Here is a 27,064-nt window from a genome sequence, read left to right on the forward strand (position 1 = left end):
AATAGGTGTGTCCAAACTTTTGACTGGTAGTGTGTGTGTGTGTGTGTGTGTGTGTGGGGTGGGGGGGTGCATGCATGCGTCCGTTCATTATTGTGTTCATGTGGGAGAATAAATGAATTCATGACTATGGGTTCCCTTTAAAGGAATCGAAGGAGGTTAAAGTGCGGTGATGATGTGAATATAATTTCTGAATATTCGACTCCAAGGAGTAAATATTTGGTTTAGCTAAAGCACATTGTCTGTTAGGCTCTGCCAGCTGGATACACTTCCCTGTCTCCTCTCTCTCCTCTCTCCCTACACTGGCCAACAGAAACAGAAGTCCTGGGGAGGGGTGTTGGTGGTACGGTGGGGAATGGGTTGCACCACGGACGCCCTTTCAGGGGCCCCAAACTTTAATCCTGGATAGCTGAGAACATCCTTATAAAACAAGAGATTTACAGACAGAAGATCCCAAAGTTCAGATCCTTATAAAACAAGAAATAACATCAAAAATACCATCTTCCCAGGTTCAGAGGGTTTACCAACAACTAACATGCCACAATGCTACAATGTGAGAGTCTAAATATTTTATTGTCGGATACACAGATCAGACCGAGCATCTTTGTTTATATCACAACCCTCATTTTCACAGCACTGTTTTAATGCTCAAGCAAATGCATTAGGCAAACTCCAATGTATTGATATTAGACTGAGAATAACTGCCAAGTTGACTCTCAGAGGCACACAGACACTTCAGATAGATTTATGTCAGTCGGAAAATGGAATACAAATAATTTACAAGAGGCTATGCCTGATTCTTTACATAACACACACACAGACTCAGACAGAGACACACTGAGAGACCGTGTTATAATAGCACCTTTTATGAGAAAGGCTACTGCATGTCTTGTACGTTTGTAATTCTCAAGGGGGCTAGTGGCACCTTAATTGGGGATGACAGGCTCATAGTAATGATTGGAACGGAATGAATGGAATGGTATCAAACACATGGTTTCCATGTTTGATACCACTCCATTCACTCCATTTCAGCCATTATTATGAGCCATCCTCCCCTCACCAGCCTCCTGTGGTGGGATTAGGTGATGAGATACCTGGGTCGTGTTCAGTAGGGAGAAAAGGTTTTATAACTTAGTGACTTCCACCTGAACTTGTCCATGGAGAACACAGATAATTGTTTTCTGTTACAAAACGTTTTTCTACAGTGTGCCTTGCTGAACGCGACCCTGTATCTTCCTCTGTCTTCCCAGGCATGCCATGCCCTGAGTTCTGAAGTAAGGGTGGCCAGTTCAGGAGCTCTACTCCTGTCTTCCAGGAAGCTTCTGTTGTCTGCCGAGAGGAGGGATCTGTGTCGCAAGAGGGCCACATTGCCATGGCCGGGAGGAGGAGGGGTGTGTAGCTACCGAGCAACCCTACAGAGGACTGACATTTCTGCCTATATCTCAGGGACCCTCCTGGAAGTGGTTCTGTCCATCGGCAACACGGGAGACAACGACTTCTCTCCTCCCTGTATCACCACAAGTCCCTTGGGCTGGGCTGTCCTGAAAGGTCCCATAACTAATATGAATCTTATTAAATTCAAGTTGATGAAGTATTGAATCAAATCAACTTACATAATAAATCATATGAAATGTCTATTAATCAAATGTGGTTAAAATACTACCTGTCTTATCAGAGAGTAGGATAGAGCTGTTACCATAGAGATCCTATTAAATTACACTGCTCAAACAAATTAAGGGAACACTAAAATAACACATCCTAGATCTGAATGAATGAAATAATCTTATTAAATACTTATTTCTTTACATAGTTGAATGTGCTGACAACAAAATCACACAAAAATTATCAATGGAAATCAAATGTATCAACCCATGGAGGTCTGGATTTGGAGTCACCCTCAAAATTAAAGTGGAAAACCACACTACAGGCTGATCCAACTTTGATGTAATGTCCTTAAAACAAGTCAAAATGAGGCTCAGTAGTGTGTGTGGCCTCCACGTGCCTGTATGACCTCCCTACAACACCTGGACATGCTCCTGATGAGGTGGCGGATGGTCTCCTGAGGGATCTCCTCCCAGACCTGGACTAAAGCATCCGCCAACTCCTGGACAGTCTGTGGTGCAACGTGGCGTTGGTGAATGGAGCGAGACATGATGTCCCAGATGTGCTCAATTGGATTCAGGTCTTGGGAACGGGCGGGCCAGTCCATAGCATCAATGCCTTCCTCTTGCAGGAACTGCTGACACACTCCAGCCACATGAGGTCTAGCATTGTCTTGCATTAGGAGGAACCCAGGGCCAACCGCACCAGCATATGGTCTCACAAGGGGTCTGAGGATCTCATCTCGGTACCTAATGGCAGTCAGGCTACCTCTGGCGAGCACATGGAGGGCTGTGCGGCCCCCCAAAGAAATGCCACCCCACACCATGACTGACCCACTGCCAAACCGGTCATGCTGGAGGATGTTGCAGGCAGCAGAACGTTCTCCACGGCGTCTCCAGACTCTGTCACGTCTGTCACGTGCTCAGTTTGAACCTGCTTTCATCTGTGAAGAGCACAGGGCGCCAGTGGCGAATTTGCCAATCTTGGTGTTCTCTGGGAAATGCCAAACGTCCTGCACCGTGTTGGGCTGTAAGCACAACCCCCACCTGTGGACGTCGGGCCCTCATACCACCCTCATGGAGTCTGTTTCTGACCGTTTGAGCAGACACATGCACATTTGTGGCCTGCTGGAGGTCATTTTGCAGGGCTGTGGCAGTGCTCCTCCTGCTCCTCCTTGCACAAAGGCGGAGGTAGCAGTCCTGCTGCTGGGTTGTTGCCCTCCTACGGCCTCCTCCACGTCTCCTGATGTACTGGCCTGTCTCCTGGTAGCGCCTCCATGCTCTGGACACTACGCTGACAGACACAGCAAACCTTCTTGCCACAGCTCGCATTGATGTGCCATCCTGGATGAGCTGCACTACCTGAGCCAGGGGTCCCGTCTCAGCTACCGAGTGAAAGCCAGCATCAAAAGTGACCAAAACATCAGCCAGGAAGCATAGGAACTGAGAAGTGGTCTGTGGTCACCACCTGCAAAAACAGTCCTTTATTGGGGGTGTCTTGCTAATTGCCTATATTTTCTACCTGTTGTCTATTCCATTTGCACAACAGCATGTGAAATTTATTGTCAATCAGTGTTGCTTCCTAAGTGGACAGTTTGATTTCACAGAAGTGTGATTGACTTGGAGTTACATTGTGTTGTTTAAGTGTTCCCTTTCTTTTTTTGAGCAGTGTACTATTAGTATTCTAATTCCTATTTCTATGGCTATAACCATATTGCTTACACTTATCTGATCGATTCAATTCTACATGAAGTGTCTACCAGTAGGGTCAATGTAGGAGTCCAGAAACAATCTACAGTATTTTACTCCTTTCTTAACTCCCTCTTGACTCACCCTTCCCTCCCTCCTCCTTCACCCCCCTCCCTCCCTATTACCCCCTCCCTCCCTCCCAGAGCGCCAGCTGCGCTCCCCCATGGCGGGATCCAGCGTGGTGCCGGCGGCTCCACTGATGGAGGTCAATAAGGAGCTGTCTGACCTCCGACCCCTGGTCAGTTTCCCGGAGGAGATGGCCTACGTCCTCATGGATCAGGAGCTGCAGCTCTACAGCCGGATCCTACCACTGGACTACATCTGCTTCCTCACCCATGACCTGGGAGGCCCTGGCCAGCCACAGCCACAGCCCCAGGGGCAGACACACCAACCTGGACAAACTAATCTTATGGCTGGCTGCAGTAGGCCCCACAACGCTGTAGAGGACCTGGTCACAAGATTCAATGAGGTGAGAGAGAAATAACTAACCTGCGACGTGTCTCAACATGGGGAATACATTTTCCACCTATATGTCGAGTAACTGTGCCTGAGACCTGAAGACTTGTGTTGGCTCCCAGAGCTAATAACTTGGCTTGAGCTCAGAGGGATAACACAGTCCTGTTGCACAAAGGTGACTCTAGATTCAAACCGTTTTCCTGTTTCCAGGTGAGCTCCTGGGTGACATGGATGATTCTGACAGCAGGTTCTATTGAGGAGAAGAGAGAGATGTTCTCATGTCTGGTCCACGTGGCCAGGTGCTGTTGGAACATGGGAAACTACAACACTGTCATGGAGTTCCTGGCTGGACTCAGGTAGAAGCAGGGCTAGAACCAATTCTTCAAGGGAACATTTGATTATTTGATTTGATGTTTTTGCAAATATATTTAGGATCCATCTACCTCTGCTCAAGTATCATTTCCTGCTTAATTAATAAACATCACACCATTTTTCTTTCACCCACATTCTGTCTTCATCTCCAACTTCGCCTCCTAAACTGTCCACTTTTGGCCCTCCCACCTCCATTCTCACTCAGCTGCATCTCTCCATCCTACCCTTCAGGTCTCGCAAGGTGCTAAAGATGTGGCAGTTCATGGAGCAGTCGAACATCGAGACCATGCGTGCCCTGAAGGATGCCATGGCGCACCACGAGACGTCTGCAGAGTACAGGAAGGTGGTCTCGCGTGCCCTCCACATCCCGGGCTGCAGGGTGGTGCCCTTCTGTGGGGTCTTTCTGAGAGAGCTAGGGGAGGTCCTGGATGGAGCAGCTAGCCTGATCAGCCTCAGACCACGCCTCAGCTCACAGGACTCTGTGGAGGTGAGGAATTATGCATTTTTAGCAAGACTGTACAAACATATCTAGGATTAGGCTAGAGGAATGTTGGCCTTGTACTTAGAAATTAGGGCCACATTTACTAAGTGTTGACATCACTGCACCTGTTTCCTACTGTAGTTTCCTATTCCTTCTTTGATATTCCTTTACACAACATTTAAATGATGTGTTCTATTAAAGTATCAAGTGCATTTGACCTTTTCGTGACCATCCATTCAGGCCAAAACTGAATCTTCACACAACCCGACTCATCATAAATATACTTTAGTAACCTTTCTCATCTTAAACACCACCATGCCTTCTTTCCATAGTTTCAGTGGTGTATATTCATGGATCCTAAAAAATTTACAAAGAAAAAAACATACAAAATAATTGATTTCCTTCAATTCGCAAGAGGCTGAATGTATCTCACTGGAGAAAGCATCCGAGCGAGCAAAACAGCGCCCCTCTGTTTCCGTATATGTAGCCCATCTAACTGATGCTGTCTGGTCAAAAAGAGTATAACATTGTTGCCGCCCGTAGCATTGAATGCAAGGGAAGCCAGCAAGCAAGCATTTGGCCTCCCTTGATATTTAAAAAAATCAAATAATAGCCAATCAGCGTTGAGCTAAACTGAGTGAGCTCAACTGTGAATGGTCCTGGTGCACAAAAAAAAAGTGTCTAGGGAAGCCAGTTTGGATTTGGCTGTCATTGACAGAAAAAACGTACATTGTTGTGTCGTTGTCCTCCGGTGGCTAGCTAGCGATTTCCTAAATTAGCCATGGATGGAGACAGGGATTTGGACTTGTGGTTTTACTTAATTCTTCGCACTGGCCAATGATTATAAAGGTGATTCTGATCCAACCACAAATTCATACATTGTGCCCCTGGCCTGAGAGGATGAAAGTTCAACATGTAGCTCACAGGAGGTTGGTGGCACCTTAATTGGGGAGAACGGGCTTTTGGTAATGTCTGGAGCAGAATAGGTGGAATGGTATCAAATACATCAAACACATGGTTTCCAGGTGTTTGATGCCATTCCATTTGCTCTGTTCCAGCCATTATTATGAGCCATTCTCCCCTCAGCAGCCTCCTGTGATGTAGGTAGATATAGTAGGCTAATGTTAACTAGCTGGCCTGGCACATCGTGGCCCATGAAAGGAAGTTAGGCTAGCGAGCAATAATTTTTGCCAGGTAGCCTAGGACAACAAAAAACAAAAGCGTGTACTATATGACAGAGTCATAGATCGTTTAGGCAACATGAAAGAGGATGGCATTGGTGTTTCTCTAGAAGTAGGGTGAGTCAACATGTTTTTTCTACTTGCACGCACGCACGCACACACACACACAGAAATCAGAACCATGGACAGCCACATCATATTTAGCTTACGTTGATTGGACTAAATCGTTTTTGGTATCTTTTAGTTGTCACTGTATTAGACTAAACATAGGTGATTAGATGATGTTGAAGTTGAAATGGTGCTGGAATAGTGCAGTCAGCTGTTTTCTTTGCGACTTGCGGTAACTCTCTGTGGTTATAAATCAATAGTTGTTTAGTAGTCCGAAAATGTCGGAAACATTAACTTGCTTGACCATGCTGTAGGTCATGTGACTGTTTGTCACATGCAATATGTTTTGTGGATCACCGGGCAGATGTTGCTCTCCGGTTTTGTGATGAAACAAAGGTGTGGTTGGATTTATTCTGCCGTTGTGTCTTCTTCACGGTGTCAAGACATATGAACTAACAGGTTATAGAGCAAACAACGCAATTATCACTAACACATAGGTGGTAATATGGCATTTTTTCCCTGGTGATTTTATCCACGCACCGCTACTGCGTAGTTTGTCTCTGACTACAACGGACAGGACAACTTCCTGCAACGGGCGGGGCCAGATGGGCTCAACCAACCAGAGAAGGAAGCAACAGTCAACAACATCCTGCAGACCATCCGTAGCTGCAACCGCAGTATGGAGTCTGAGGATTGGGAGGAGTCTGGAGGGTCTGGTGATGGGAGCATCACTGGTTCACGTAAAAACTCCTTCAAGGATGGCAACCGCAACCAGTAAGTGTCCACAGTGGGCCCACCTAACGTTAGGCTACTTTTTAGTTGATTGTGCAGGATTTTGACTCTGATTGTGCTAGAAAGTGTCAATAAAATCGGAAAAAACACTGATACCACAACACCTGCTATCTGATACAAGCTAGGTGAAATTGGCTCCCCATTTCAATATTACATATTATTTTTCTTAATATAAGTATCAATGCATTATCATTTGTTTTGTGTTGGTGTCTTATTATAGATAATAACATCTGCATCATTTTAAAGCTTCTTTCGGTCATTTACCTCTCCTGAAAACACTCTTCTCTGGTCAGGTTCACCGTGGGTGATCTCTCCGAGTCTTCGGGTGACCTATCTGACCTATCACAGGGCAAAGACCCAGACTTCCAGGGTACGGGTGAGAGGACTCAGAAGGCCTTTGCCCACGGTACGGAACTCATCCCGTGGTACGTCCTCTCCCTCCAGCCCCACGTGCACCACTTCCTCCAGCAGGGCGCTACTGTGATCCACTACGACCAGGACTCCCACCTCACCGCCCGCTGCCTGCTCCGACTCCAACCCGACAATTGTGTCCTCACCTGGGCCAAGCTCCACAGTGGTGGTGGGGGCCTGCCTGGTTCTAGCCCTGGCCCAGACTCCTCCAAGCTCCGGAGCCCCACTGTGTCAGGGGCTGGCGGTCAGTACTGTGGGCAGCCCATACTGAATGGCCAGTTGGATGGATTCCTGGATCTCTCCGTGGCTAAAGCTGTCTTCATGGGCCATCCAGGGGCTGATGTTCAGGCGACATGCCTGCAGAACAAGCTCTCATGTGGGCTGAGCCTGGAGGAGTGTGGGGTGACTCTGCTCTATGGGCTCCATACAACAGACAACAGGTTATTACACTTTGTGGCCCCCAGAAACACAGCTAGAATGGTGTACTCTGGGCTGCAGGCCCTGTTAGCTGTTCACAGGAGGATGAGGAAGTTCCCTGACCAAAGGCTGCAGTGGCTCCGGAGGAAGTACGTCAATCTCTATCAGGTGAGGGACTGCGATGCAATGATGGAGTCCAGTTACTAAACCTCGGGTCCAAGTCAAGTCCCAAGTCTTGTAGTGTTCCAGTCCCAGTCCCTACTGGTAGAGTGTGAATGGTGTCAACAGTCATGAGTGAGTAGATGTGAGTGATTTACCATTTTGTACCAAGAACATGTTCCTCTCTCTTCCAGGAGGATGGCAGATACGAGGGTCCGACACTAGCCCAGGCCATCGAGCTGTTTGGGGGCAGGAGATGGAGTGTGGGTGCTGGTAGCATGGAGAAGTCTGGAGCTCAGAAGAACAGCCATCTCACTGTGACCTCCAATCAGAAGAAAAAGAAGTCTGTGACTAGGGTGAGGAGAGATATTTGCAGTAGAGATTTATTCAACTCCTGCACAAATGCCTGGCGCTTGGTTGGAGGAACATGTTGAGTCAGTTTCAATAAAATAACTACATTTGGTGTGTGTGTGTGCGTGCATGGTGACAGGGGGACAGTGGGGATGCCACAGATGATGAGATGGTGTCACAGAAGGTGAAGAGCGGTTGGGATATCTTAGGGCGGAGTGCACCAGACCCGACAGACAACATGGACCAAGACCAGGAGGACAGCAGCTCCTATGGTTTCCCTGGGCCTCTCTCCTCCTCCACCAGTAGATCCATGGCCATTAGTACCTCTTCCTCCTCCATCTCCTCCTCTTCCTCAGCCTCCAATCACAAGGCTCAAACAGGGTAAGATACTACAAACTGTGGTATATTCTTCTGTGTGTGTGTGTGTGTGTGTGTGTGTGTGTGTGTGTGCGTGTGTGTGTGCGTGCATATGCTTCATGTTTAATTTTGGTGTGCTGATGTTTGTGCTGAAATTCAGTACACATAACATTTCATTGGCTTCTCGCTTCAGTAATAGGCCAAATCAGACACTACCTAGCCGGGGTAAGAGCCAATCAAAGAGCTTCCAGAACCTCATGGTGTCAGATGGCACAATGAGGTTTACTGAGTTTGTTGAGCTCTTCAAGTCCTTCAGGTAATCTCCTCTAACTCAACATGTATCTATCTATACTGTATTATTGTGTAATACATTAACTGTTGTTACAGCAGTGAGATGTACATTCCTTATGATTTTCCCAGTGTAAAAAATAGCCACTATTTAATCAATGGCAGATTGTGGATTTCCAGATAGGGCTTTCAGTAGTGTGTTTGATTTGCACCAGCATGTCCTAGGAAGTTGACATTATCTACAAATGAGTGAATTGGGGCCTCCATCTTTTTGTTCCCATGTTGGTGTGTAGTATCCGGAGTCGTAAGGACCTGAAGGATGTGTTTGATGCCCATGCTGTGCCCTGTGTTCAGTCTGCCTCTGAGCCTGCTCCTCTCTACACTCACCTCAGCATCGACGACACAGTCACAGGAATACAACCAGACCTGGGTGAGTTTCCTGGGTGAGTTTCCTGGGTGAGTTACCTGGGTGAGTTTCCTGGGTGAGTTACCTGCCCAGTTGGGGTCAATTCCATTTAGATTCTACCGGAGTAATGAAGCCTGGTCCCAGATCTGTATGTGCTACATCATCATGCTTGGCATGTCAAGGACCACTGGAGTTGGTGAGAGAAGCACAAACAGATCTGGGACCAGTCTAGGATATATCAGTCTTCAAACTACAAACATACAGGAAGCTCTCAGCCCTAGGCTAAGACGGTCTGTGCAGTGTGAAAAGCCCTTTAAGGGGTAGTGCAGTTAAAAACTTGATATTCCTGTTTTTTTATATTTCGACACTGAGGTCGAAATAACACAGACGTTTATTTGAATGCCTTGAATTTCAGCCTGTTCAGGTGGGATGGAGTTTTTGGTCCAGATCATGACGTCACAATCTGATCTGATTATAATAGACCAATGACTGTTCATCTGTGTAAGGGGATGGGCTCTAGACCATCCTATCAGCCAATCAGGGCTGTGTATGTAAATAAACTGAGCTACTCATATTTGCTTTGAAGTCAAGTGTAAATGTCTTTATTTTGTATTTCCCCCCATACTAGACCTTCTGACGCGTAACGGCCTGGACCTTGGTCTTTCCATCCGGATCAAGAGACACATGTCAGACAATCAGAAGCATATTTCAGACGCCATAGCTGCAGCCAGCATCGTGACCAATGGTACTGGTGTGGAGAGTGTCTCGCTGGGAGCTCTGGGCATGACCATCATGCACCTCAACGACTTCCTGGTCAACTGTCAGGGAGAGAACCACTCGCATGATGAAGTCCTAAGAATCATCCAGGTGTGTGACGATGAAGTGTGTGTGTGTGTGTGTGTCCTTTGGCAGACAATCTTCCACTGAATTAATGTGTTGTGTGTTCCAGACTTTTGAACCATCTGCCACTTTGCGTCAGATTGGCTGGATGTCCTTTGAGGGATTTGCCCGGTCAGTATTTCTTGTATGTGTTTGTGATCCCTGCGGGAATTGAACCCATGACCCTGCTCTTATCAACTGAGCCAAAAAGTACCCCAATTCAGGAATGACCCAGGTTGGTTTTCCCCTGCTATAAGGTATCTGATGGACAAGGACAACTCTGCTTCCAAACTGGAAGAGTCTCCGCTGAATGTTGAAGAGCTCCAGTACCCTTTGTCATACTACTACATTGCTACATCACACAACACCTACCTGACCGCACACCAACTCAAGGGAGGGTCGTCTGTGGAGCTGTACAGCCAGGTGACAATCAGAACACTGGTATTACCCTGACGGGGATAACACTCCATGTAATATTTACTCAAACCGATTGAGTGTACAGCAATACAGCTGTTGTGGTGATAAACTGTCAGTGAAAAGCCTTTATTGTTGTGAATTTGGGGGGTAGCCCTACCAGGATTTGAACCCAGGTCCTTGCGTCTGTCAGTCCAACACCTTAGCCAATTACATCAAGAGATCCAAACCTTCTGATCCAAGCCATAGAGGTGTCCAGGTGTTGTGTCCAGGTGTTGTGTCCAGGTGTCCAGGTGTTGTGTCCAGGTGTCCAGGTGTCCACATTACTGTTTGGTTTGTTGTTGTCTCAGGTGCTCCTCCAGGGATGCAGGAGTGTTGAACTAGACTGTTGGGATGGAGACGATGGCATGCCGATCATCTACCATGGACACACCCTCACTACCCGCATACCCTTCAAGGTGTGTTGAATTTAGTTTAACTAAGATGAGATGAGTTGAGTTGGGTTGAGCTGAATTGAGTTGAATTTCATTTATTGAGTTGAGTTAATCTCCCGTTCCTGCAGGATGTGGTGGAGGCGGTGAACCGCTCTGCCTTCGTGACCTCTGACCTACCTGTGATGCTGTCCATAGAGAATCACTGCTCCCTGCCGCAGCAACGCAAGATGGCCGACATCTTCAAGGTGGGTAGGCCTACTTACTGTCCTGTCCAGTTCAGTGTTGAAATGTTGAGATGTGAAATGGGCTCTTTCTGATGCTCGTTGGTGTTTTACGAAAGGAAGTGGAGAGGGGGTGAGGTTAGGTTAAGGGTTCAGGTTAGTCATAGAGTTAGGGAACCGCCACCCGCAACATACTGTACATTGCCTTTAATAAGTCAATCATTATTGATCCTTCTTCCCCTCAGAACAGTTTAGAACTCTGATGGTGTGTTTGTGTTGTCCTTCAACAGACTGTGTTTGGGGATAAACTGGTGACAAAGTTCCTGTTCGAGAGTGATTTCTTGGACGACCCGCTGCTGCCGTCACCATGGCAACTGAGGGGAAAAATCCTCCTCAAGAACAAGAAGCTGAAAGATCACCAGACGCCGGTGGACATCCTCAAACAGAAGGCAAGGCCACTGATAAGGAACACACTGACCAAAAGTTCTCTTAACAGTTGTTGATCCAGTCCTGTATCTATATAATGTGCTATATGTACCTCAAAATGATGGTACACTGATACGTAATTAGAAGGAAATAAGATTGTCATAAATGACTCTTCCTGATACAGGCTCACCAGTTGGCCCAGATGCATGCTCAGGCCAGTAGTGTGATGCCTCCTCCCTTCCCAACCAATGAGGAACAGGAGGAAGAAGAGGATGAGGATGAATACGACTATGAGTATGAATCACTATCTGATGGTATGATCACAAAACCAATAGCATCCCAGTGTATGCCAGTTTATAGTCGTCACACCCTCATAATGCCCTCAAACAGCAATACTGTTGATCATCCCAATTCTTCTACTTAACCTTTGACCCCCTACTCACTCTTCCTCTGTAGCTGATGCCCTGGCTTTATCTGCTGCTTCTTCTGTCCAAGAAGGTAATAAAAAGAATCAAATGAATCACTTAAGATTTGACAATTCCACAGCATGCTTGTTGTCCTGTTGCTGAATAGGTTTGTGCTCTGTTTGTGCTGTGCTCTAGTACACTGTCTGTGTGACTATGTGTCCATTGCACGAGGGCGTTGTGACATTTGGAAAGCTTCTTATCTACTAAATGAGTACCCACTGATACTCAATTTGATTACCAAGTGGGTCAAAAACAACAAGAGATTGCTTGAAAGCCAATCGTTTTTGGCCACATGTTTGAATGTTACATAGTTATTTGTCACTGAAAACCTCAAATTATATTTCACTGCATGAATGTGTGTTTTTGTTTAGACTGCAATAATAATGTATTTGGCTGGGAATGTCTACGTTGATACAGATAATATCTTGGAGGATAGGCCGGAGGGAAAGTCTTCGTCAGGGGAGAAGTTACAGACCAAACACAGTGACGAAGTCCCCAAGAAGATGAAGAAATGCAAGAGATCTACTGACAACAAAGGAGAAGTGAGTTTATCCTCCATCTCCATTCAGCGGCAGGATCCAGTAGACGTAGAAATACAAAAGTATTTATCTTGTTGGTATTTTTCTTAATTAACCAGTTTCTCCCATTATATTTGATTAATAACATCATGAGACATGGGTTAAGAATAAATATTCAGCATGGATATTGTTGGTATTTGTCTGAAAGAGTTTTGCCTCGTTTGTATTTTTACACACACACACACTCTCACAAACACACACAAACACACACACACACACAGGTATTTGGCAAGGAGCTGGAGGAAGAGTTCAAGCTGCCTCGGAGCAAGAAGGAAGGACGCCAGATAGCCCAGGAGCTATCGGATCTGGTGATCTACTGCCAAGCTGTCAAATTCCCAGGTCCTTCCTTTCATTATGTCATCTTCTATAAACAAACTATACAATGTAAATAGCCTTGTGTTCCAGTCACACATTCACGATAGTAGGTTAATGTAATATCCCTGAAACAGTTGTCTGACTTGTGAGATCTCCTTGTAAAGGTATGAGTCCGTGTGTGTCCCAGGTCTATCCACCCCCACTACATCTGAGTCTCCCAGGGAGAGAAAAGAGAGACAGGAATTTCTTTCTCCTAGAGGAAAGGGAAGGAGGTCCATCTTTGGGAAAGATCCAGGGAAAGGTGTTCCAGGGGACCCATCGACAGTCATGCGTACCCCAGGGAGAGGTAGGCTACTCTTCTCTGCCCCATGCCTATCTATCAACACTCAGTTCTAACTCAATGGCTAAGGTTCTGCTACTTCTTCCTAGACAGGCTGGACATCTTTTGGATATATTTGAAAGTTGATAAGATAAACCCTTTGCGTTCAGTGTGTCTCACACACACACACACACACACACACACACACACACACAAATACATACCTCTTACACACACTTCTCTCATAACCCTTTCCCCCTAAATCTGAAGGAACAGCATCAGAGGGCCCCCGTCCCAACTGGGAAGAATCCCACACCTCCCCTCCTTACACCTGTAACGCCTCCCTTAGCTCCATCATCCACACCCCAAAGTGCTACAACGTCTCCTCAGTCAATGAGAACGCCGCCAAGCGCCTGTGTCGCCGCTACTCCCGGAAGCTGATCCAACACACCAGCGCCCAGCTCCTGCGGACCTACCCGGCAGCCACACGTATCGACTCCACCAACCCCAGTCCCCTACTCTTCTGGCTGCATGGAATACAGCTGGTCGCTCTCAACTACCAGACCGATGGTGAGCTAGACGCTAGGAGTCGTCAACTAAGTCAAGTTTGCTTCATTATGCCAAAAGTTAAATTAATTTGGCTAGCTTCATGTGAGGAACCGATGTTTGGCCTATTGCCAGAATGAGTTGGCCCTGTCTGCATTCAGTCAAAAGTATGAAGGGACAAGGGGTTCGGCGAATTCAATATTTCAGAAGTTGATTCAGAGAAGTCAATTGAAATTGGAGCACAACATGCTTCTTGAAAATGGCATTCTGTCTGAAAGTCTAGTTGTTGGAGCACAAACCTCTTTTTGAGTCTCTCTGAAAGTAAAGATATTTCTCTCCTCTCTCTCACTCTCACCCTCACTCAGACCTACCCCTGCAGCTGAACGCCGCCATGTTTGAGCCTAACAGGGGTTGTGGGTACGTCCTGAAGCCCCCGGTCCTGTGGGACCCCAGCTGCCCACTCTACGGACACTTCTGCCCCCTGGACAGAGACCCAGAGGGCATGAGCCCCGCCCTGTTGTCTCTCACTGTGAGTACATAGCAGAGGTAATGGATTGGATGTATACATGTGTACAACAACTAGCTAGTGGTCCTCGGTCAGTTCATCTGATGCAACATGTTTTTTCTTGACGTCTTTCTCTCTATCTGTGTCTCTCTCCTATCTCCCCCCTCCTTCTCTCTTTCCATTCCTTCCAGATAATCTCTGGTCAGAATCTATGCCCAGGGACTACAGCAGGCAGTCCATGCATCGAGGTAGACATCCTGGGCATGCAGGCTGACGGGTGTCACTTCCGCACCAAACCTGTCCACCGTAACCCCCTGAACCCCATTTGGAACCAGAGCTTCCACTTCCCCCTGCTCATGGCTGACCTGGCCTTCCTACGCTTTACTGTGGTGGAACACAACAGCTCCCAGACCACCGCTCAGAGAATCATATCACTCAGAGCACTCCGGACAGGTAAGTACACACACTAGACTTGTGCATGCGCACACTCTGAAAAAACACACACAAAGACACACACTACACAATTTCATCTGTGACTTATCTTCCACACACAGACAAAGAGTGTGTTTTTTATTAGAAGACCCAAGCCTGGTAATGCTACAGTCAGATGAAAAGAGACTAATTGTCACGAGACATTTCAAACATGAACACCTGCTGTGAGTGTGGCTGTAGGTGTACATTCTTTCCTAACATTAAAGCTAGAATCCTTAGTTGCTACATCCATTTTTGGACTTGTAAATAAATTATATATACCCATTGATTCTTGGAGAATATAACTTATAAATGCCTCATGAGCTTAGTTCAACTGTCGTAACCCATCAGAACCCAAAATACAGTGGGGAGAACAAGTATTTAATACACTGCCGATTTTGCAGGTTTTCCTACTTACAAAGCATGTAGAGGTCTGTAATTTTTATCATAGGTACACTTCAACTGTGAGAGACGGAATCTAAAACAAAAATCCAGAAAATCACATTGTATGATTTTGTATGACATAAGTATATGATACATCAGAAAAGCAGAAACCTTTGTTTGCAATTACAGAGATCATACGTTTCCTGTAGGTCTTGACCAGGTTTGCACACACTGCAGCAGGGATTTTGGCCCACTCCTCCATACAGAACTTCTCCAGATCCTTCAGGTTTCGGGGCTGTCGCTGGGCAATACGGACTTTCAGCTCCCTCCAAAGATTTTCAATTGGGTTCAGGTCTGGAGACTGGCTAGGCCACTCCAGGACCTTGAGATGCTTCTTACTCCTTAGTTGCCCTGGCTGTGTGTTTCGGGTCGTTGTCATGCTGGAAGACCCAGCCACGACCCATCTTCAATGCTCTTACTGAGGGAAGGAGGTTGTTGGCCAAGATCTCGCGATACATGGCCCCATCCATCCTCCCCTCAATACGGTGCAGTCGTCCTGTCCCCTTTGCAGAAAAGCATCCCCAAAGAATGATGTTTCCACCTCCATGCTTCACGGTTGGGATGGTGTTCTTGGGGTTGTACTCATCCTTCTTCTTCCTCCAAACACGGCGAGTGGAGTTTAGACCAAAAAGCTCTATTTTTGTCTCATCAGACCACATGACCTTCTCCCATTCCTGCTCTGGATCATCCAGATGGTCATTAGCAAACTTCAGACGGGCCTGGACATGCGCTGGCTTGAGCAGGGGGACCTTGCGTGCGCTGCAGGATTTTAATCCATGACGGCGTAGTGTGTTACTAATGGTTTTCTTTGAGACTGTGGTCCCAGCTCTCTTCAGGTCATTGACCAAGTCCTGCCGTGTAGTTCTGGGCTGATCCCTCACCTTCCTCATGATCATTGATGCCCCACGAGGTGAGATCTTGCATGGAGCCCCAGACTGAGGGTGATTGACCGTCATCTGGAACTTCTTCCATTTTCTAATAATTGCGCCAACAGTTGTTGCCTTCTCACCAAGCTGCTTGCCTATTGTCCTGTAGCCCATCCCAGCCTTGTGCAGGTCTACAATTTTATCCCTGATGTCCTTACACAGCTCTCTGGTCTTGGCCATTGTGGAGAGGTTGGAGTCTGTTTGATTGAGTGTGTGGAAAGGTGTCTTTTAAACAGGTAACAAGTTCAAACAGGTGCAGTTAATACAGGTAATGAGGTGGAGAACAGGAGGGCTTCTTAAAGAAAAACTAACAGGTCTGTGAGAGCTGGAATTCTTACTGGTTGGTAGGTGATCAAATACTTATGTCATGCAATACAATGCAAATTAATTACTTAAAAATCATACAATGTGATTTTCTGGATTTTTTTTATAGATTCTGTCTCTCACAGTTGAAGTGTACCTATGATAAAAATTACAGACCTCTACATGCTATGTAAGTAGGAAAACCTGCAAAATCGGCAGTGAATCAAATACTTGTTCTCCCCACTGTATAAGCGTGTTTTCCTCCAAAGTTTGTACAATGTAAATACAAACACTATAGCCTCAAAACATGGTTAAAACTATCATTTTGATGTCATGGATAGTCAATCATTGCATCCATAGGTCTGTCTATGAATTTGAGAATGGTTACATTTCTCCAGGCCCATCCCTCAGCTTTTTACCAAAACAGTGGTGGGGTGGCCTCTTTGTTATTCTTTTAATGAAGGACTATAGCTTTAACAATTCTGAAATGCCTCTGAATGAGCACCATATGCAAACTGAATGGGCATATACTAAGTGAATGGCCACGCACATGTAAACAAATAGGGAGGATATATGTAGGTAAATGACCCAGACCTATTTGTCTTCACATGCCCATTCAAGACTTAGTGCACCTGGATTTTCTCTCCACTTTTCCTCCAGAATAATGTCATTCTGTGTAGGTAGGCTTCAGTCTTGAGTATCGTCAGACAGTTTAGGGTTTGGTGTGCAATAAATGTAACTGACATTTTCAAAATACTGTAACCCTGTTTCAAAACAGAATATAATTAATTATACTTTAATTTTTATTCTGGGGGTAGGCATGTTGCATTTGATAGCGTTCAGTTGTTGTAGCCTACCACTGCATATCATTTTAATCCATATTTCATACAATAATACATTTGATTTCACTTAGGCTACTGGTTATGAGTCCAAAGCATTTCCAAAGTATTAATTTATGCGAGCAATTATGGGCAAAGGTTTTCCATTATTTCAGATTTTTCAATTGGTTTTGCAAGAATTAAGATAGTAATGAATTAGACTATGGATCTGATTTGATTCTATGGCTATACATAGCCTACATAGTATTTACCTCAGCGCAAACGTTTGTTTTGCGTCATTGCATCCATGCATATCCTAAGGAAATGTCTGTAAGGCCATTGTTGTTTTAGTTCAAATGTTGGGATATTTCAACTAAAATGTCTACATCCGATTCTACTGCATATTTACATTAAAGCTGCAAGTAAAAAAATATATACAGTATAACTTTAAATATGCATTTAAAATATAAAAATCTGTTTAAATTCATTTGTGATATTATTTTAATAAAATGTAAGGTAAGATTCAAGTTACAGAAAGAGTGAATGAAAGATGTGAAGTTCCCCTTTTTTCATTTAGATGGGGTACAGCCTAACTGTTGAATGGAAATGAAGGCCTAGATGCTGCTATAATGAGCCTAATTCCTGCACAAACTATTCTGTTAGGAATGATCTTCTTTGTTTGTGCAAGGACACCGGAACTACAAACACTGGCAGAGCTATTAACAAGTCGTTTTAGGGGGACCTTGATAGTTCAATAATAGACCTGAGGAAAAAAAATGTGGAAACCCATTTCATGAAGCTCCCGACTAACAGTTATTGTGCTTGCGTTGCTTCCAGAGTTAAAGAGTCGCTGTCATGCCTTCTTCACCACGGTGTCCGTGTGGTTTGACCATTTCAGCACCTCGGAGATGTGTACGCAGAGGAACTTGAGGTTTTTGACCGTCTCCATGACAGTCCCATTGATGAGGATGGGGGCGTGCCCAGCCTGGTTCCTCCTGAAGTCCACAATCAGCTCCTTTGTTTTGCTAACGTTGAGGGAGAGGTTGTTTACCTGGCACCACACCTTCAGAATGCCTACCTCCTCCCTGTAGGCCGTCTCGTTGTTGTTGGTAATCAGGCCTACTACTGTTGTGTCGTCAGCAAACTTGATGGTGGAGATGGAACTGTGTGAGGCCACGCAGTTGTGGGTATACAGGGAATACAGGAGGGGACTGAGGACGCACCCTTGTGGGACCCCCGTGTTGATAATCAGTGTGGAGGAGGTATTGTTGCCCACCTTCACCACCTGGGGTTGGCCGTCAGGAAGTCTAGGAACCAGTTGCACAGGGAGGAGTTCAGTCCCAAGACTGTGAGCTTTGTGGTGAGCTTAGAGGGCACTGTGATATTGAAGGCCGAGCTGTAGTCCTCACGTTGCTCTTGTCCAGGTGGGTGAGGGCAGAGTGCAGTGCGAGGGTGATTGTGTCATCCGTGGATCTGGAGAGAGTCGAGTGTGTCGGGGACGGAGGAGGTGATGTAGTCTTTGACTACCCTCTCGAAGCACTTCATTATGACGGAAGTGAGTGCTACAGGTCTGTATTGGTTCAGTTACTTTCCCTGTCTTGGGCACGAGGATGACAGTGGACATCTTGAAGCAGGTGGGGTTAACAGCCTGAGCTAGAGAGAGATTGAAAATGTCCAAAAACGGGGCCTCCCGAGTGGCGCAGCAGTCTAAGGCACTGCATCGCAATGCTTGAGGCGTCACTACAGACCCGTGTTCGATCCCAGGCTGTGTCACACCCGGCTGTGACCGGGAGTCCCATAGGGCGGCGCACAATTGGCCCAGAGTCGTCTGGGTTAGGGGAGGGTTTGCCGAGGGGGCTTTACTTGGCTCATCGCGCTCTAGTGACTCCTTGTGGCGGGCCGGGTACATGCAGGCTGACTTCGGTCGTCAGTTGAACGATGTTTCCTCCGACACATTGGTGCGGCTGGCTTCCCGGGTTAAGCGGGCGGGTGTTAAGAGGCGCGGTTTAGCGGGTTTCGAAGGACACATGACTCAACCGAGCCCGTTGGAGAGTTGCAGCGATGAGACAAGATCGTAATTGGATATCACGAAATTGGGGAAAAGGGGGGGAAGAAATACAACAAATATATACACTACCGGTCAAATGGTTTAGAACACCTACTCATTCAAGGGTTTTTCTTTATTTTTACAATTTTCTACATTGTAGAATAATAATGAAGACATCAAAACTATGAAATAACACATATGGAATCATGTAGTAACCCAAAAAGTGTTAAACAAATCTAAATATATTTTATATTTGAGATTCTTCAAATAGCCACCCTTTGCCTTGATGACAGGTTTGCACACTCTTGGCATTCTCTCAACCAGCTTCACCTGGAAAGCTTTTCCAACAGTCTTGAAGGAGTTCCCACATATGCTGAGCACTTGTTGGCTGCTTTTCCTTCACTCTGCGGTCCGACTCATCCCAAACCATCTAAATTTGGTTGAGGTCGGGGGATTGTGGAGGCCAGGTCATCTGATGCAGCACTCCATCACTCTCCTTCTTGGTAAAATAGCCCTTACACAGCCTGGAGGTGTGTTGGGTCATTGTCCTGTTGAAAAACGAATGATAGTCCCACTAAACCCAAACCAGATGTGATGGCGTATCGCTGCAGAATGCTGTGGTAGCCATGCTGGTTAAGTGTGCCTTGAATTCTAAATAAATCACAGACAGTGTCACCAGCAAAACACCCCCACACCATAACATTCACACAGTCTCCTCTGAACATCTGATGTTGAGATGTGTCTGTTACTTGAACTCTGTGAAGCATTTATTTGGGCTGCAATTTCTGAGGCTGGTAACTCGAATGAACTTATCCTCTGCAGCAGAGGTAACTCTGGGTCTTCCTTTCCTGTGGCGGTCCTCATGAGAGCCAGTTTCATCATAGCGCTTGATGGTTTTTGCGACTGCACTTGAAGAAACGTTCAAAGTTCTTGAAATGTTCCGTATTGACTGACCTTCATGTCTTTAAGTAATGATGGACTGTCTTTTCTCTTTGCTTATTTGAGCTGTTCTTGCCATAATATGGACTTGGTCTTTTACCAAATAGGGCTCTCTTCTGTATACCCCTACTACCTTGTCACAAAACAACTGATTGGCACAAACGCATTAAGAAGGAAAGTAATTCCACAAATTAACTTTTAAGAAGGCACACCTGTTAATTGAAATGCTTTCCAGGTGACTACCTCATGAAGCTGGTTGAGAGAATGCCAAGAGTGTGCAAAGCTGTCAGCAAGGCAAAGGGTGGCTATTTGAAGAATCTCAAATATAAAATGTATTTTGATTTGTTTAACACTTTTTTGGTTACTACATGATTCCATATGTGTTATTTCATTGTTTTGATGTCTTCACTATTATTCTACAATGTAGAAAATAGTAAAAATAAAGAAAAACCCTTGAATGAGTAGGTGTTCTAAAACTTTTGACCGGTAGTGTACATAACAAAATGTCCGAAAACACAACAGCTAGCTGGTCAGCACATGCTCTGAGGGTGTGTTAGGGATGCCATCTGGGCCGGCAGCCTTTCAAGGGTTAACTACGTCCTCCATGGAGACTGTAAGCACTTAGCCCTCATTGTCCTCAGTGGCTCTCCTCGGCAGCTCAGAGTCGTTTTGCTCGAAGTGTGAGAAAAAGGTGTTTAGCTCGTCCGGCAGGGCGGTGTTGGTGTCCGCGACGTGACTGGCTTTCTTTTTGTAATCTGTGATCGTTAGAAGCCCTTTCAACATACGCCTCGTATCCGACCTGCTGAGTTGCTCCTCCACTCTGTCCCTATACTTGTGTCTTGTCATCTTGATCGATCTGCGTAGGTCGTATTTGTACAGTTTTTTCCCTCCTGCTGTCCAATAAAACAGTCTGTGTTGAAATCATTCTATACTTTACAGGAAAACTGAAGATAAAGACAACTTTTAAAATTTGATTAGCTAATTGAATTCACACAAAACTGGTAGAAATTCTATGCCCATATCAAGTTCACTTTCAAGAGACAGCATGGGTAAAACAAAACTAGAAGAAAGGCAGAAAAAGTTGCAATGCTGTCAAATGAGAGCATTATATTCCCAATACTAACAGTGGCAATTATTTCAAACTGTTTGTGTGTGTGTGGTAGGATACAGACACGTGCAGTTGAGGAATCAGCACAATGAGGCCCTGCCAGTCTCCAGTCTGTTCATCTACAGCCGTACATCTGAAGACAGTGGAACAGCAGGTTCACGGCCTGCGTCATGGGTGAGTCTGTAGTCTATAGTGTGTAGTGAGTGTGTAGTGCAGGGTTCTCTCCTACTCCTGTCCTGGAGAGCTACAGGGTGTGCAGGATTTTGATTCAGCCCTGCAGTAACCACTAAACTCACGCTGTACTGTGCCTTCTGAAAGTATTCAGACCCCTTGACTTTTTCCACATTTTGTTAGGTTACAGCCTTATTCTAAAATTGATTAAATTGTTTTTCCCCCCTCATCAATCTACACACAATACCAAATAATGACAAAGCAAAAACAGGTTTTTATACATTTTTGCTAATTTATTAAAAGTAAAAAACAGAAATATCACATTTACATAAGTATTCAGACCCTTTACTCAGTACTTTGTTGAAGCACCTTTGGCAGCGATTACAGCCTTGAGTCTTCTTGGGTATGACGCTACAAGCCTGGCACACCTGTATTTGGGGAGTTTTTCCCATTCTTTGCAGATCCTCTCAAGCTCTGTCAGGTTGGATGGGGAGCGTTGCTGCACAGCTATTTTCAGGTCTCTCCAGAGATGTTCGATCGGGTTCAAGTCCGGGCTCTGGCTGGGCCACTCAAGGACATTCAGAGACTTGTCCCGAAGCCACTCCTGCGTTGTCTTGGCTGTGTGCTTAGGGTCATTGTCCTGTTGGAAGGTGAACCGTCGCCCCAGTCTGAGGTCCTGAGCACTCTGGAGAAGGTTTTCATCAAGGATCTCTCTGTACTTTGCTCCATTCATCTTTGCCTTGATCCTGACTAGTCTCCCAGTCCCTGCCGCTGAAAAACATCCCCACAGCATGATGCTGCCACCACCATGCTTCACCGTAGGGATGGTGCCTGTTTTCCTCCAGACGTGACACTTTGCATTCAGGCCAAATACTTCAATCCAAGTTGGCTGTCATGTGCCTTTTACTGAGGAGTGGCTTCCGTCTGGCCACTCTACCATAAAGGCCTGATTGGTGGAGTTCTGCAGAGATGGTTGTCCTTCTGGAAGGTTCTCCCATCTCCACAGAGGAACTCTAGAGCTCTGTCAGAGTGACCATCAGGTTTTTGGTCACCTCCCTGACCAAGGCCCTTCTCCCCCGATTGCTCAGTTTGGCCAGGCGGCCAGCTCTAGGAAGAGTGTTAGTGGTTTCAAACTTCTTCCATTTAAGAATGATGGAGGCCACTGTGTTCTTGGGGACCTTCAATGCTGCAGACATTTTTTGGTACCATTCCCCAGATCGGTGCCTCGATAAAATCATGTCTCAGAGCTCTACGGACAATTCCTTCGACCTCATGGCTTGGTTTTTGCTCTGACATGCACTGTCAACTGTGGGACCTTATATAGACCGGTGTATGCCTTTCCAAATCATGTCCAATCAATTGAATTGACCACAGGTGGACTCCAATCAAGTTGTAGAAACATCTCAAGGATGATCAGTGGAAACAGGATGCACCTGAGCTCAATTTCGAGTCTCATAGCAAAGGGTCTGAATACTTACGTAAATAAGGTATTTCTGTTTTTTATTTTAAATACGTTTGCAAACATTTCTAAAAACCTGTTTTCTCTTTGTCATTATGGGGTATTGTGTGTAGATTGATGAGGATTTTTTTTTAAATAATCAATTTTAGAATAAGGCTGTAACATAACAAAATGTGGAAAAGGTCAATGGATCTGAATACTTTCCGATGACACTGTATGTGTGTGTGTGTGTGTGTCTCCCAGCTTTTTAGTACAGAGGAGCGTAGGGCTGCTGTGCAGTACAGGGTCACCGTACATGGAGTCCCTGGGCCTGAGCCTTTCACAGTGGTGGATGTGAGTGAGAGGACCACTGCCAGAGAGCTCCTACACAATGTGAGCATGGCATTTTTCACTTCACCATGTACTGTACCTCTGCATTCTACACATTTGGATCTTCGAGATTCATTTTAACAGTGCAGCTGCACCAATATAATGCTTAATCTCTCTTTCTCTCTCCCTCTCTGCCTCCCAGATCCTTCCATCCCTCTCTGCCTCCCAGATCATTCCATCCCTCTCCTCCTCCACTTGCTTCTCCTTCTCTTCTTGCTTCCTGATGGAAGAGAGGGTGGCATTGCCCCGTGAGAGGGGGGAGGCTCGGGGTGAGAGGGGGGAGGTTCGGAGGCCTCTCCTGCAGAGGATCATCAGGCCTGAGGAGGAGATACTCAGGGTTGTTGAGAGCTGGAACCCTGACGAAGGCTACCTGGGCAGAGTGTGCCTCAAAACAAGAGAAAAGGTCAGGTTGTATTTCAACCTACTCAAAATCACTGTTCCGTTCTCTTATGACCAAATGTATGACTTTCAATTGGTAAAGTCATTGCACAGTTTCTAAATTGTGTTGCTTCAGAGCATGGATTCTAATTATATTGGACATTTTTGTCTTTGATCTACTCAACCTGTTCAGCTTGTTCAACCCCAAAAACTGCACTGGGGGCGCTGCGCTGCAGCTGACTCTGTTCCTTTCAATGTGTGGAATGCGCCAATTATGCCATTCTTTGCAGATATGAATTAACTGTTGTTGATGTCTCTAAAAAAGACTCAATCTTAACCATACGTTTACTATTCACCTTTGTTTCAGCCTATGAATGAGGAGAAGCCAGTTTTAGAGGAGATGGACGTAAGCTGTGGACTGGAGGACGATTCCTTTCTGGTGGAAGTACATGGAGTGTCTCCTGACCAATCACCAGTGACCCTCAGAGCTCCCAGACACATCACAGGCAATGACCTCATCCAACAGGTAAGCATATGGGAGTCAGGCACTCTTGATATGTTTTTAGATGTTCAGTGTCATTGGAGAATCAAATGGACTGTCCATCCTTGCACCAGTCTATGAAGCTCAATCTATGAATTTGGGCGTGGTTACATTTCACTAACCCCATCCCTTAGCTTACCAAACAAAGTTGCAGGGGCAGGCTGTTCAAATTACAGATCATGCCTTTAACCGTGTACCTGATCTCCATTTCACTTGCAGACACTGAGGAAAGCCAGACAGTCCAGCCTCCTGCTGTCAGCGGACAACGCCAGCGACTACATTCTGATAGAGGAGGTGGTCAAGGAACCCCTGGGGCGCAGGCTCCCTGCCAGACCCACCCAGAGGATCCTCCTGGACCAGGACTGTGTGTTCCAAGCCCAGGGGAGGTGGAGGGGTCAGGGGAAGTTCATCCTCAGACTCAGGGAGCAGGCTCAGGGAAAAGAGGTGAGGATATACATAGGATGAGGACATTCTGTATGTGATGAGGGGTGTGTGTGTGTGTGTGTGTGTGTGTGTGTGTGTGTGTGTGTGTGTGTGTGTGTGTGTGTGTGTGTGTGTGTGTGTGTGTGTGTGTGTGTGTGTGTGTGTGTGAGATACTTCAGGTGTTGTTGATAGCCAAATGAATGAGATGTCCTGCATGGGCCACATGTATTGAATTTGTCAGTAACTGTAAATATGTTTAGGTAAAAATGTTTGCTGTGTTTAAGATGGCATGACCAACCCAATCAAAAGAACAGTTTGCAAATGTCTCAAAATCTTAACAAATCCCACTATTTTGTAATGACCGAAATTGGGGTTATTTCTCTGGAGTAGCTGGCCATAACTAACAGCTTTAATGTCCTCAGACAGCTCAGCGTGAAGACTGTGTCAGACCTGTTCGCGAGGATCGGCGGAAAGGAATATCGTTGGCGAACGAGTTGAAACGACTGACAGGCCGGAGCCGGGCCGTATGGATCGGGGCTCACGCCTGCTCTGAGGTGGTGCACAGCAAGGACGAGAGGGCAGTGTGCTGTCTGCATCTGAATGAAACCAGAGAGTGACGTTAGTGGTTCTCCTTTATAACTGTTCTACTACACACACAGTGTATTCTTAGTGAATTATAGGATCTCTATGTCCAACTCATAGAGATAGATAGAGGACTCTAGTGCCCAAAAGCCTGTTTTAGCATGGGCAGCGCGCCATTGAGGACTTTCACAATTTTTAAGTAGTCAACTGGGTGGGACTTCCTATGTGTTAAGGAAGGATCTAACAATTCCATCTAGGTCATCAGGACGGATCAGCCAATGAATTATACTTGTGAGCAAACATTCCATAACTGCAGGTGGCAGTAAATCGCCAACCTTGGCTTTATAACTGTCCAGACAACACACTCCAGGAGGCAGTATGCACCCCTTTCAGTTTGTTTACCAACTCATAAAGAAGAAGAAAATTGACTACTTCAAAATTGAGATGGCGCTGTCTATGGTCTCACAGATGCCATAATGGGACAGATGCCATAATGGGACAGATGTAGTGTTGCGCCCTCTAACTAACTCCATGGTCCAACCCTCTCTTGAGTTTCTCTGACTAAACCAATGGTCCAACCAAATCCAAGTCTACCGCCTTACTTACAGCTAAACAACCTCGCTAGCATCGTCATTTGGGGCAGAGAACCATTCAATTTCGCATCTGGGAACCAGACTGAAGTGTAAAAAGTAATCTCTTATGTTCTCTGCTATCGACTGTCCAATTGAGAGTATTAATGTATGCTTGTAATATAATGTTTGTGTGTTGATCTCCCTTCAGGCAGTCTAATTAAAGATTTCCAAGATGGGCTGACACTGGAAACAGGTGGAATTGGAGCAACTCCTGGGTGTCTGATGTGACTTGGACCAGGCAATAAACCTAATCTACATCTACCTAGAGCTGGAAATGGCACATTATCAGCATGTGAATTTATTGAAGACTTGCATTAGTTCCCCAATCAAATGCATAACAGAAATGGGGAGAATCTCAATTGGATTTCCTCGCCTCCTTTTCGAGGATTGGAAACCAGGAAATAAATGCGCTTGTCATCAGGCAAATTATGTTTACAGAGGTGGAATCACATTGTCTGTAGGACAGACCAGCAGACATCAACCTGGCAAGTTTGAAGTGGCTGGAGGAAATGTGGAGAATCTCAATTGGATTTCCTCGCATCCTCTCCTCGCCTCCTTTTCGAGTTGAGGAGAGGAAAACAGGAAATAAATGCGCTTGTCATCAGGCAAATGACGTTTACAAAGTTGGAATCCCAAAATACATGTGTAAAGTGGTTTTAAAAAATGCTAGTTGTGCTAGACATTTTATTGACAAAAGGATAAATAAGTTGCATATCATTTTTTTCTGTGTGCATGCTTTTCCCCTCCGAGAAAACAGCTGTTTCAAAGGGGGTGTGGCTGATTTCAAAACACTTCTGCGATAGGATACACCCAAGCATCCTCCACCGGTGGTGGCAGTCGAGGAGAGGAGCCAAACTGCTTCGTTCACCTATTAACAAATTGACACTCCTACATATGCCGACCACTTACTGGATTCCGGGTCACGAAGGAGAGGAAGGACTATTTTTTATATCGTTTTTGTTTTCTTTATTTTGTTATCGTTTTTTCTTTATTTTTATTTTTCTTTAGGGGGTAGATCAGCTTAATATTGCAGATAGATTGTAACTTCCATCAATGTAATTGTCTGCATCACTTCCAATCCCCCATGTTTTTTTATTTATATATATATATATATACACACACACACACATACATGCATACACACATACATATACATACATATCCTTTTTTTAAAATATATTCCCCTTTATTACTTTCCAACCCCACCACCCTTTCCCTAATTG

General features: G+C 45.6%; 1 protein-coding gene across 1 annotated transcript in view; it reads left to right on the top strand.

The window, feature by feature from the left end:
* LOC121553248 (1-phosphatidylinositol 4,5-bisphosphate phosphodiesterase epsilon-1-like) overlaps positions 1–26,850 on the top strand; it is a 33,325-nt gene extending 6,475 nt beyond the window's left edge. The window contains exons 2-31 of the mRNA XM_045211562.1: positions 1,248–1,545; positions 3,491–3,816; positions 4,014–4,159; positions 4,407–4,662; positions 6,499–6,719; positions 7,031–7,733; positions 7,919–8,080; positions 8,215–8,456; positions 8,626–8,748; positions 9,014–9,150; positions 9,755–9,993; positions 10,076–10,137; positions 10,263–10,428; positions 10,770–10,877; positions 10,982–11,098; positions 11,365–11,523; positions 11,685–11,814; positions 12,385–12,509; positions 12,767–12,884; positions 13,048–13,206; positions 13,456–13,749; positions 14,091–14,254; positions 14,422–14,683; positions 21,342–21,460; positions 23,160–23,288; positions 23,428–23,688; positions 24,031–24,189; positions 24,424–24,648; positions 25,050–25,245; positions 25,990–26,850. Of these exons, the coding sequence (XP_045067497.1) occupies positions 1,248–1,545; positions 3,491–3,816; positions 4,014–4,159; positions 4,407–4,662; positions 6,499–6,719; positions 7,031–7,733; positions 7,919–8,080; positions 8,215–8,456; positions 8,626–8,748; positions 9,014–9,150; positions 9,755–9,993; positions 10,076–10,137; positions 10,263–10,428; positions 10,770–10,877; positions 10,982–11,098; positions 11,365–11,523; positions 11,685–11,814; positions 12,385–12,509; positions 12,767–12,884; positions 13,048–13,206; positions 13,456–13,749; positions 14,091–14,254; positions 14,422–14,683; positions 21,342–21,460; positions 23,160–23,288; positions 23,428–23,688; positions 24,031–24,189; positions 24,424–24,648; positions 25,050–25,244 (5,805 nt within the window). The 3' untranslated portion in view covers position 25,245; positions 25,990–26,850. The remainder of the gene's footprint in view (positions 1–1,247; positions 1,546–3,490; positions 3,817–4,013; positions 4,160–4,406; positions 4,663–6,498; positions 6,720–7,030; positions 7,734–7,918; positions 8,081–8,214; positions 8,457–8,625; positions 8,749–9,013; positions 9,151–9,754; positions 9,994–10,075; positions 10,138–10,262; positions 10,429–10,769; positions 10,878–10,981; positions 11,099–11,364; positions 11,524–11,684; positions 11,815–12,384; positions 12,510–12,766; positions 12,885–13,047; positions 13,207–13,455; positions 13,750–14,090; positions 14,255–14,421; positions 14,684–21,341; positions 21,461–23,159; positions 23,289–23,427; positions 23,689–24,030; positions 24,190–24,423; positions 24,649–25,049; positions 25,246–25,989) is intronic.
* Positions 26,851–27,064: the final 214 nt, after the last annotated feature.

Source organism: Coregonus clupeaformis, chromosome 37 (genome assembly GCF_020615455.1).
Source record: "Coregonus clupeaformis isolate EN_2021a chromosome 37, ASM2061545v1, whole genome shotgun sequence".
In the NCBI taxonomy this organism is placed as follows: domain Eukaryota; kingdom Metazoa; phylum Chordata; class Actinopteri; order Salmoniformes; family Salmonidae; genus Coregonus; species Coregonus clupeaformis.